Below are 12724 nucleotides of genomic sequence, written 5' to 3'. Positions count from 1 at the left end.
ACTCAGGAAATGCAAAGTAATTGATTTCAGTCTTGGAAAAATGGACAAATTATGACACAGAGGCTACTGAGAAAGGATTCTGAGGCCAGTTCTGACTACTTGGCACTGTTTTCCTTGTGTGTATCCATTCCATTCCCCCAAGTGTCCGAATCCCCAATTTTTCCTTTGATTCCTAGTGCCAATACCTTAGGCCAGTGTAAACTGGAAGTTTATAAAGTTTTTGTTGGTTTGCTTGTTTTGAATCAACATTTTAAAGTTGAGAGATTTCACATTTAAAAAATCAGGACTTTCAGCTTCTCTTTTAAAAAAAAGGAAGATAAGGCTCAAATTCTCTCATAGGGTAATCAAGGATGATGGCTATGGACAGGGTATGTACCCTCTCCAGTTCTTCACAGTCCGCATCTCTCCCTAATGCCTAATTCATTTACAATATCTGCAGGTGTTTACAATTTGCCACTGGTGCCTTAGGCCTACAAGTAGCTCTGGATACTACTTGTAGCCAGGTTGATTATAGGTTTGGATTTAGGAAATTGTTCATGCAAGAACACTGCGTGCATTCCCTCTGTACACACACAAACACACACACATTTCCTATCCTGTCCTTTTGCTAATATAAAACTCTTGGTAGAATGATTTCAAAGCCCATCTGTATGGGTGATCAGACCACCACATTTCTGGAAGCACCCTGGCTCTGCCAAGGATGCATAATTCTCTTTAGAAAGCAGACTGTCCACAGGGCTCTGGGTGCCTCCTCTTGTTATATAGCTGCATGAGGTCACTGCCAATAAATTACTGGTTTAAGGAAAACAATGACAAGCCTTTTCCATGGGGAACAGAGTTTGCTCACTCAATTATTTCCTAAAGTCGTGCCCTCTTTCCCAACTAGGCACTATAATTTTTGAGGTAACAGGACTGAGTCTGTTTATTGTTTGTTCTGATCCAGAAAGCCACACTGCACCTGCCACATGAGCCCAGCAAACTTTGCGAGTAATGCATTCTCCTGGCAGTGAAATTAGTCAAGTAATGACCATTGCACTGTTGATTAAGTGCCTGCTTTGTTAAAATTACTTACCAGGGTGACTCTAAATTGGCTGTGTTTGTTTACCAGTCTAGCTTTTCTCTTTGTATTGTTCTTGACTGCTACAGAGAATTGATGGAAATCACGAATAATCTCATTTTATCAAAATCAGACCTTTTAGAAATTCAAGATATGACTTGATTTGGGATAAAAATATAGCCAGAAAATCAGTAATAATTTTCCTAAATTGGATATAGCTGAATGATGGGAGACTTCTGTTTATTTGCCAAAGTCATTTTTCACCTGTAGGTGTTGGAGACATAAGGAGTTGGGGATGGAGAGGGGCTGTGTGCAGTGGCACTGTGATGGTAGGCCACTTCTCCCACCTGATATCAACTTGGAAATTGCTGACATTTGATAACACTGTCACTTTGAGATTTGTAATCCTCTGCCAGAATTACATGGCCCTTAAGAAATAGCTTCGTTTTTTAAAAATTACTTGGGAAAATATTATCTTTGAGTATCTCCTACTGCCATCAAGGAAGTTTGTATGTTTTTTTTTCTCTGTCAGAAACAAAAGTGGCAATTTTTCTTTTCAGAGATATGGCAGGAGCCAGCAAGGGGCCAGGGGGACCTGGTGCTTTCAGAAACCCTTTAATGATGCTGCCTCCTGCCAGAGGCAGAGGAGGTCTGTCCCTCAGCTTTCTGTCCCCAACTGGCTCTGAACCTACTGGGGGACACAGTACAGCTTTCTGTCATGCACACACAGATACACACACGTGTACACACACTCACACACAAACCAACCAGCTGCAGAGCAAGCAACAGGAGGTGGCAGAATGCTTGCCACTGTGTTACCGGATTTGTAAGCATCCCCTCCAAACCACAGCCAAGACCAGTTACTCCCTGGGCTAAAGCCAGCCTGAGAACTTGGGGATCCTGCCAAGCCGACAGCCCCTAGGCCTAGCTCTATTGCGAGAGCCACACAGGAAAGTCATTAATTCACTAAACAAAGATTCAGAAAAAGATTAGAGAGCCCATCATTTGTTCATCAGTGGGCTAGCTGCACAGAAGATATCTGAGCATTCACTTTAAGGAACCTAGACTATTTGGGCCTGAAGAGAAAAGCTATACACTCATTTTAAGATGGAATCAGTTCAGTTCAGTCGCTCAGTTGTGTCCAACTCTTTGCAACCCCATTAATCCACAGCACGCCAGGCCTCCCTGTCCATCACCAACTCCCAGAGTTCACTCAAACTCATGTCCATCAAGTCGGTGATGCCATCCAGCCATCTCATCCTCTGTCGTCCCCTTCTCCTCCTGCCCCCAATCCCTCCCAGCATCAGAATCTTTTCCAGTGAGTCAACTCTTCGCGTGAGGTGGCCAAAGCATTGGAGTTTCAGCTTCAGCATCAGTCCTTCCAATGAACACCCAGGACTGATCTCCTTTAGGAAGGACTGGTTGGATCTCTTTGAAGTCCAAGGGACTCTCAAGAGTCTTCTCCAACACCACAGTTCAAAAGCATCAATTCTTCGGCACTAAGCTTTCTTTATAGTCCAACTCTCACATCCATACATGACCACAGGAAAAACCATAGCCTTGACTAGATGGACCTTTGTTGACAAAGTAATATCTCTGCTTTTTAATATGCTATCTGGATTGGTCATAACTTTCCTTCCAAGGAGTAAGCATCTTTTAATTTCATGGCTGCAGTCACCATCTCTAGTGATTTTGGAGCCCAAAAACACAAAGTCTGACACTTTTTCCACTGTTTCCCCATCTATTTCCCATGAAGTGATGGGACCAGATGTCATGATCTTAGTTTTCTGAATGTTGAGCTTTAAGCCAACTTTTTCACTCTCCTTTTTCATCAAGAGGCTCTTTAGTTCCTCTTCACTTTCTGCCATAAGGGTGGTGTCATCTGCATATCTGAGGTTATTGATATTTCTCCCGGCAATCTTGATTCCAGCTTGTGCTTCTTCCAGCCCAGCATTTCTCATGATGTACTCTGCATGGAAGTTAAATAAGCAGGGGGACAATATACAGCCTTGACGTACTCCTTTTCCTATTTGGAACCAGTCTGTTGTTCCATGCCAAGTTCTAACTGTTGCTTCCTGACCTGCATATAGGTTTCTCAAGAGGCAGGTCAGGTGGTCTGGTATTCCCATCTCTTTCAGAATTTTCCACAGTTTATTGTGACTAAGATGGAATAACGTCACACAAATACACTCATTTTAAGATGGAATAACGTCACACAAGGGGCTCCCCTGGTGGTTCAGATGGTTTAGAATCTGCCTGCAATGCAGGAGACCCAGGTTCAATCCCTGGGTTGGGAAGATCCCTGGAGAAAGGAATGGCAACCCACTCCAGTATTCTTTCCTGGAGAATTCTATGGACAGAAGAGCCTGGTAGGCTGCAGTCCATGGGGTCACAAAGAGTTGCAAAGAGACGACTGTTAGAGCGTCTAACAATTTCTAACGCTTTCACACGTCAAAAATAAAGATGCCACTCAAAACTGTATGTAAGTAAATGCTGAATGACTTTCAGAGGAGGGAATTCCAGAGAGTGAATATCCTCGGTCAGAAAGGGCACATTGTGATGTTGAGGAGAGAGCCTGGGCTTTGCTGCTGCACAAACTGCATGAAGATCCTAACTATGTGATCACAGCCAATTTCCTCACCCTCTCTGGACTTAAGTTTGCTTACCAGTGGAGAAGAGGTGGTATATGCCTTACAGCGTTGCTGAGGGGATTACATGAGGTTGGCTGCATATTCCAAGCCTTCAAAAAATGTTTGAGTTTTATGTATTGTTCTGTTTTGAAGAACATTAAAGAGTTAAAATAAAAATCAGTTCAGGAAGGATTGGCCCAGAGGAAAATGGTGCAAGACCATTCTTTGAAGAGGAAACTCATAGAAAAAGTTATCATATTTAACAAATACTTTAGGAAGTGGAAAAATATAAGAAGGGATTGTCTCTCTTTTTTAAATCATATTGACTTTTTCCTGAATATGAAAATATTTCATGTCTATTACAAGAAATTTGTAAAGCATAGTAAAATGCAAGGAATAAAGTTAAAAATCAAATACAATTTTGCACCCAATGAAAACTCCTATAAACATTTTTGTTTTCTTTCAATCTTCTCCTAGTTTTAAATTAACTGAGACCCCATTGTATACACAGTTTGGAATCCTGCTTTTTGCACCTAATTTTTCACAAGTATTTGCCCTATCATTAAAAGTTCTTTGCAAACATCATCTGCAATGGCCATATGGAATTTCACATATGGATATACCAACATTTTCTCAACTATTCCACCAACAGTGGACATTTAGGGCTGTTCAGATATTTCACTATTATAAATAAAGCCTCTGTGAATATATTTTTTGTTGTTTTTTTGCAAAATCCTCTTTCCTTAGGATAAGTTTCTACAGGTAGAATTACTGTTCTAAGATTCCTAGTGGATATAAAACATTTTCCACAAAGAGGTCCAACCCACATTCCCCCAGGACACAAGCGAGAGACAGTTGGTCTTACCAAATCCTGAGACCCAATAATATCTTTGGAAAGAAAATTTTTTTCCTAAGTTGACAGTCATGAAATAGCATTTCATTGTTCTCTTAACTATCTTCTTCCTTCTAGCAATATACCTAAAAGGATCTAAAGGAGTTCTCAGATAAAGGATAGGAGCTTTCTTTTGTCTGCAAACAATCAATGAATATTTAATGTGCAAATCATTTTACTCTGGATTTATCCTCTCTCCTCTTTTTGAGTGGGTTTGGGAGATTCTGCTTTTCAGGTTTTAACCACTGTGAAGATAAGAGTTTGAGGTACAATGCAGCTGACATTCTGAGTCAAAACATTGATTCTGCCACTACCAAGCTTCTTGAAAATCAAGCCATGGAACCTGTCTGAAATTCCAGCCCTCCAGCAGATACAATGCCTGTCTTACCTTGCTTATGAAAATGTGAAGGTACTGATGTTTTATTAATGATTTTAAGTGCTTTTAAGACTTTTTTTTTAAACCTGCATAATACTATGATTGACTGTGTCCAATCATTATTGTGACCTAAATTGACAGTTTGTGAGTTTGAGTGAACTCCGGAGTTGGTGATGGACAGGGAGGCCTGGCCTGCTGCAGTTCATGGGGTCACAAAGAGTCGGACACGACTGAGCGACTGAACTGACTGAACTGAACTGAGAAACTCCAATATCAGCTTTCAGTGGACGAGGACCTTCACTGGCAAATATTAGGGAATGGGTTCAGAAAAAAGACAAAAATCATGCTCTGTGAAGAAATGATTCCCAGTCTACACATTGTCTCGGGAATATCTCCAGATGGAAAGATTTTCTCTGGAAGAAAAGGAAGTGGTGCTTAGGGTCCAGTCTGGGCAAGCCTTCTTCTGGCGACGGTCCCAGGGTGGGAGGTGTCTGAGGTCCTCCTGGTAACGAACGCAACCACTGCTCCCGCCAGTCGCCAGCAGAAACTCACACCTCGGTCCCCGCTGTCACTCACTCCTGCAGTCACCCTCGCCTGCCTCACTATTTATCGGCCCCGCCCCTCACTGGGTCCCCGCCCCATCCAGGCTCTGTGTGCGGGCGGGAAGTGGCGCGAGACTGGAAAGCACTGTCTGAGCGCCCACTGCAAACCCCAGCCATCTGAGACACCTTTAAGCGTCCAGCCCCCACCCTTATTCCACCCTGCCCAGCTCTCCAACCGAATTTCTTACTGTTGCCAATGCTTGTTCTCCACATTAGGTCAGACAGCGGATGTGAGGCCAGTAGATCTGGGTTTGAGTCAGGCTTGTAATCTCCGGGCAACCCTGGAATTTCATCTCTGCAGATCTGCTTCTTGTTTCCTCCGCATGGGGGCCTTGTCAGGTTCACCGCTGTATCCCCAGCTCCTAGAACAGTGCGTGGCATGCAGTCAGCCCTCACTAAATATCTATTGACTAAATGCATCTCTGTAATGATAACACCTACAGGGTGTTGTGAGAATGAATGAATCTGTGCAGCTACCTGGTGACATGTTAGGGAAGTACTCTTCGCTGAGTATCTCTTATAACACAGCACAACTTTTTTAAAAGTTCACGAACTGGTTACCTGGGAACACACATCTACTTCTATCACAATCTCCCTCCAGAATTATGCCAAATCATCCGACCTTCGCCTGAAAATGTTTCCTGATTGTCGACACCTGACTAGCACTATTACAGTGGATGTGCATGTCTAGTTATATATTGTTGTGCTCTGAAGAAAGAATCTTTACTTGTTTCATTTTCTGAATGAACTGCATCTGCTCAAAGAGCAGGGAATGGACTCAAGATATTGGACCCACTGCTAGCATTGCCGCCTACTGGTCGGGTTTCTCCGGCAAGTCACTTCCCCTCTTTGGACCTCAGTGTCTTCATCTGTAGCTTTCCTGGGTCAGCAATACCACCCACGTGAGCAAGGATAGACGCGCCACACCGCCCGCGCTTTCCATCTCCAAGCGCATCCTGCTTTCCCAAGTTGGGACACGCCTCCAGGATGCGCTTCCCAGCTTAAGGCTCACGAGGTGACCGCGAGGTAGGGCTAAAGGTACCCGCTGAGGGCCTCGCAGGCTTACGCTGCCCAAGTGCCTACCCCTCCGCCCCTTCCTCGCGTCCCCCTCCCCCGTGTCTGCCCCTCTCCTCCACCCCGCCTTTCTCCCCGCCCTGCCCTCCCGCCCACCCGCGCGGCGCATGCGCCGTCCGCGGAGCGTGTTTTTATAAAAGTCAGGCTTCGGCCAGAAACTTCAGTGTGTTGGCTGTGGCAGCAGGTAGCAAAGTGACCCTGAGGACTTGAGTAGCCGGTAGCCCCCACGGCTGGAGAGCAAGCGGTTACCATGGAAGGGATCCGTGTAAGTCCAGTTTCAACCTGTTTTTACTTAAACGTGCCAACACCTGAATTTACAGTGCAACCGCTCTCTGAGTGGGCCGGAGCACCCAGAATATTGCAGGTGCCAGTGCCCCGGAGAAAGGCTGTAGAAAGGAGATTTCGTGCGCTTGGCTATAGGAGGGGTGAGGCAGGCTGGACTGAAATCTTTTTCTAAGTAGAAGGAGAAAAGATTGGGACGACCGTTTCAATGGTTGCATGTATCTCCCCCTGAGTTCTGCGGTGCGCGCCGGTTTTGCACGCTGTTTGCAAACAGAAGAACACTGTGGGAAAGTGCAGAGATGTGTGCTCTGCCAGAGACCGTGGCTTTCTTCCTCGAGGGAGCGGGAGTTTCTTTTGGAGCAAATAACACGATCTGAATTTGGAAGTGGAGGGTGGTGCTCCCGGGCAGAGTTATCAGAGGGAGAACCACTCTTGGCGCTGGGCGCGTGTTCACTAAACTCCGCTACCCGCGGAGTTGTGCCAATGGCTGGGTACTTGTCGCTCAGTTGAGCTGTCTGCGTGTTGGTCGCAGCAGGGAGGTACCGGGAACAGCCCGCGCGCCTTGGGATCGAGGGAGAGACTTGGCGGGCGTCGCCAGCGCCGCGAGTGGGCTCCTGGGTTCTGGAGTTTTGGGGTTGTGCAGAAGTTGAAGGAGTGTAAGTGGTCACAGGGCAGCAGCACCCCAAGGTGTGCGCGGCGGGGACTGGGAGTGGAATGAGGGGCTGGAAGGGCACCTGGGCCGCCGGTGGTTGCGGTGCAGACGGGCAGGTGCAAGTGGGGAGACGGTTTGCCTCTCACCGCGCCCAGTTGCGCCATTCAACCGTCGGTGGTTTCCTGGAACCTTTTGAAAACCCCTTACTAGGGAGGCTTTTCGTTTCCCCCAGCGGCGCGCGATTCAAAGGCTCTCGCGGCGGAGCCGCCCAACCTCTCCCCCGCACCCAGCAGAACTTGCCCCTGGCTTGCGGCTGGGCCAACCCGCTGGAACAACCGCAGTGGGCGGGCGGCGGCGTGGGCTTGGTGGGCAGCGGGGAGTGACGGAGCTGGACCACCCTGTCCCCAGCGTGCCCTCCGCCCGGAGGCTTCCCACTGCAGACCTCCCACCCCTTTTACTGGATCCTTGGCGGGATGGGAAGCGACTAGGGAGAGTGAGGAAATGAAACTTGGGGCGCGGACCACGGGTGTAGACCCCGTGACTTTCCCCTCCCATTAAAACTGTGCTCGCTAACGTCCCAGACGCGCCAAGTAATAGACAGGGGTTTGGCAAAGAAACGCAAGCCCTTGAAGAGCGCCCATGGGCGGGGGTCGGGGCGGTTACCAATTTCTGACACCCCTGCCCCCAAGCACCAAAGCTCTTCATTCAAGGCCGCATTCTCCTTCCTCACTACGTGTTGCTTGAAGTGTAGAATGATAAGTGTTTAGACAGTCGTGGAGAAAACAGTGCTTCACGCCTTAGAATAAGAGTGTTTGGGACACCCCGCCCTTTCACAGACACCCCCCAGCGCTTCTTCCTCCCGGCTTCCCTATCCTGGCGAATCTTCGTTGCGAAAGTTAATCCCAGCCCCTCAGAACACGAGATTCTTCCCCCACTCCCACCCACGCTCCCACGCTGCCTTTGTGTTTTGTTTTGGTTTTTTGCCCCGGAGGTTTTTTCTTCTCTCCAGTGGGCGGGGCAAAAGAGTTAGAAAGGATGTAACTTTGGAAACCAAAGAATCTCATCTCCGTTTTGTTTGTTTGTTTGTTTTCGTTTTGTTTTAAACAGAGAGTTTTGTAATTGGTTCTCCTAAAGAGGGATGTAATGAAGTGACTGTGGGGGAAGATGGGAGGAGATCCGCAGGAGTCTAGAATTCCTTATGCTTTTTACCCCGGTACTTTAGTGGGAGCAGAATTCCCTGAAGAAAGCTGGACTGAGTTGGTTTTTACAAATTGCTTTTTTTTAAATACCAGAAACATTGTTCTGAACTTGGAGAATACCTGCTGAACTTGAAAGTGAATGTCTATTCCCTTGCCTGTTTTTCAGATATTCACTTCCGATAATTACACGGAGGATGACTTGGGCTCGGGTGACTATGATTCCATGAAGGAACCCTGCTTCCGGGAGGAAAATGCCCATTTCAACCGGATCTTCCTGCCCACTGTCTACTCCATCATCTTCCTGACTGGCATAGTGGGCAACGGATTGGTCATTCTGGTCATGGGTTACCAGAAGAAACTAAGAAGCATGACGGACAAGTACAGACTGCACCTGTCTGTGGCGGACCTCCTCTTTGTCCTCACGCTTCCCTTCTGGGCAGTTGATGCTGTGGCAAACTGGTACTTTGGGAAGTTCCTCTGCAAGGCAGTCCATGTCATCTACACAGTCAACCTCTACAGCAGTGTCCTCATCCTGGCCTTTATCAGTCTGGACCGGTACCTGGCTATCGTCCATGCCACCAACAGTCAGAAGCCAAGGAAGCTGCTGGCTGAAAAGGTGGTCTATGTTGGTGTCTGGCTACCCGCTGTCCTGTTGACTATTCCTGATCTCATCTTTGCCGACATTAAGGAGGTGGATGAGAGGTACATCTGTGATCGCTTCTATCCCAGCGACCTGTGGCTAGTGGTGTTTCAGTTTCAGCACATCGTGGTCGGCCTTCTCCTGCCTGGTATCGTCATCCTGTCCTGCTACTGCATTATCATCTCCAAGCTGTCCCACTCCAAAGGCTATCAGAAGCGCAAGGCCCTCAAGACCACAGTTATCCTCATCCTGACTTTCTTCGCCTGCTGGCTGCCCTACTACATTGGGATCAGCATCGACTCCTTCATCCTTCTGGAAATCATCCAGCAAGGGTGTGAGTTTGAGAGCACTGTGCACAAGTGGATTTCCATCACCGAGGCCCTAGCTTTTTTTCACTGCTGCCTGAATCCCATCCTCTATGCCTTCCTTGGGGCCAAATTTAAAACCTCTGCCCAGCATGCACTCACCTCTGTGAGCAGAGGGTCCAGCCTGAAGATCCTCTCCAAGGGCAAGCGAGGTGGACATTCTTCTGTCTCAACCGAGTCTGAATCTTCAAGTTTTCACTCCAGCTAACACTGGACTTTTGTACATTAAAGAACTTTTTTTTGAAGTTACACATTTTTTCAGATATAAAAGACTGACCAACACTGTACAGTTTTTATTGACTGTTGGATTTTTTTCTTGTGTTTGTTTAGTTTTTGTGAGGTTTAATTGACTTATTTATATAAATATTTTGTTTCATGTTGATAAGTGTCTAGGCAGGACCTGTGGCCAAGTTCTTAGTGCTGTGTGTCATTGTAGGACCGTAGAAAAGGGAACTGAACATTCCAGTGTGTATAGTGAAATCACTTAGGCTAGAAATGATTCTCAGCTATTTGTAAATAAGTGATCTCTCCATTCCAGTGAAACATTTTCTTTTTCCTGTTCTTAAATTCTTTGGTTATACCATGTGATTTTGCTGTAGAACATGGCATTTATAACCAAAGCCTGAAGTGATATGGAAATACTGGTTTTTCAGTTTTCAGAAGTGGATCAATTTCCACACCTACAATGTACAGCCTTGTATTAAGTTGTTAATAAAACTACATGATAAACCTACTTAATGTTATGTTCTAATTTCTATTGGCATTCCTTTGGCTGGCAGAAGTCAAAAATAACAGTAATATATACATGTATAACATGTCAGATCTGTCCTGGGTATTTAGTTGTCATGTTTTACTTAAGGCTTATCACAACTCTGCTAGACTCTTAACATTTTGTAGAGCATGAAACCAAGCTACTGAAAGCCTAAGTGACTTGGTCAAAGTATAGTAAGAGCAACAAATATTTCAAACCAGCCAATGTGACTTCAGTAACTCTTAATTCATGCAACTTTAGAAATATCCAACCAGTTCATATTCCTATGAAAGATAACATTCCTGAAGGATAGATGTACATAAAAAAGGAAAGGTATGCAATCCCACATCTTAGATTTTACTAGTATCCTCGCCTTGTGTACTCCAGATCTGTTCCAGCCCGGCATTGTATGCTCTTCTCACCTACTCCTCTCAATCTGGATGTCATCACATCCTTTTGACAGGTAAGGAAACTGAGGTTTAGAGACTTGCCATAACATGTACTTTCAAGGGGACGTATCAGGAGCTGACTCCATTCATCCTTCCAGCCCTTGCTCTTAACCATTACCCACTGTTGTCCCCCAGAACACCTGGTCATAAATCAACTGAACTGTTATTGAAAATAAAGCCAAAAGTGAATGTTTTCTTCATAAAATTAACCGTGCCTAAAATACCCCTCTTGCAGTATCTTCTATGCAAATCTCAACACTTATTCTTAATCTATTGCAACATCTAGCACCTCAGGGGTTCAGCCAAGCAGATAAAAGTTAAATTGGTGCTTTCAGAGCTCAGAAGAAAGGTCCACTGAAGCAAGCTCCCTGTTGCCCACATTTTGCACAAGATTCTGGAGTCTTATGTAACATCACCCAAAGCTATTTACACTTCGGTTGTGCAAGCCCCAGCCTCTTGAGTAAATTTCAACTCTGGTCTCCATTTAAAGATAATTTCTAAACTATAGCAGCCTTACCTGTCTTACTCTGTGACACAGACAGGGCACTCCAGACATGCGCTCTAAGATAATAACCAGGATATAATTAAGGAAATATTTGGTCTACTTTTCATAATTGTTTCTGGCACAGAAGATCCATTTTGGAGGAAAATTGCAATGTCTTATCTTTCTGAGGCAAATCAAATTTGTTGAAGGCAAATTATAGATCCTGTGAAGGAAATAACTTAATTACTTAGAATAGAATCCAATTTGGCTGTACATTTTTGCTGCAGTCTATGGAGCTGGTATAATTCAGAGTGGTTATTCCGATTCCACTTGAGAAGACAATTAGATTTTACATAGGAAATTATCTTGAGGTTTCTTGGTTTTCCCTGGGAATCCTAATTGGATCACCCTTCATTTAAGCATAGTTTTACATGGTCTCTCTCAAAGGCTTAGTCTTAAAGCCGTGACCATTGTAAAAGACTTCACTTGAACTTTCTCTATAAATATTTATTCTTGAGGAGACAATAGAAGAAATCCTTGGAAGGAATTCTTTTTCTTTCTCATCTTGGCTTGAAACCTGTCACCCCAGATTCCTTGCCTCTGCCCTGGAGTCACAACAAAAGGCACTGAGCTGAAACAAAATTCCCAGTGTCACCAGTCTTAATGGATATTTCATTCTCCCTTGGAACAAAGGTGGGATATCTCTTTTTCAAAAGGAAAAATAGCCTTGGCTCGTTCCCTGCCCTGAAAGCTCCCGCAGCCCCATCATTCTCTGTCTCGACCCTGCCATGTTTTGAACGGCTCCAAAGCGCTCCCTGTGTCCTGGTTTGTCTGACAATGCTGGGAAAGCCAGTCCGCTGGGCAGCCCTTGCATGAAATAGTTGATTGTTCCCTTTCCTCATCCCCTTATGAATGGGGCCCTTGAAGGTCAGTAATGTAGATCCAGTTGTATAATGGAAGCTAAAATATTTAAATTGTATGCATGCTGCCAATAATGGCATAAATATGACATCTGAGTTATTAATAACATGAAGCCTGTAGCTGGGGAGGCTTTATCTTGCAAAGCCTTTGTTTTCCTAAAACGCCACTTGGCAATTCACCTCTCCCTACTCTGAGCTTCTCAGCCTCCTTTTGTGGTTAGACCCATATTAAAGCAATAATTCTGGGGTACTCTGCTAAGAGGATAACATACAGGCTTTCTTTTAATAATTCAACTAAGTGTCTGTGACTTTCTCCAAGCTTACTGTCAGTAAATAAGGCACCACAAACAG

The 12724-nt window shown here is 45.2% G+C and overlaps 1 protein-coding gene across 1 annotated transcript; it reads left to right on the top strand.

Moving 5' to 3' along the window:
• The first annotated feature begins 6778 nt into the window (after window positions 1-6778).
• On the top strand, window positions 6779-10502 carry CXCR4 (chemokine (C-X-C motif) receptor 4). Its single transcript, XM_010853672.1, has 2 exons — window positions 6779-6896; window positions 8931-10502. The coding sequence occupies exons 1-2, from the start codon at window positions 6882-6884 to the stop codon at window positions 9975-9977; spliced, it is 1062 nt and encodes a 353-aa protein (XP_010851974.1). The 5' UTR covers window positions 6779-6881; the 3' UTR covers window positions 9978-10502.
• The last annotated feature ends 2222 nt before the right edge of the window (window positions 10503-12724 follow it).

This window comes from Bison bison, unplaced genomic scaffold (genome assembly GCF_000754665.1).
Source record: "Bison bison bison isolate TAMUID 2011002044 unplaced genomic scaffold, Bison_UMD1.0 scf7180017864330, whole genome shotgun sequence".
Taxonomy (NCBI): domain Eukaryota; kingdom Metazoa; phylum Chordata; class Mammalia; order Artiodactyla; family Bovidae; genus Bison; species Bison bison.
This window is presented reverse-complemented; position numbering and strand designations above follow the sequence as displayed.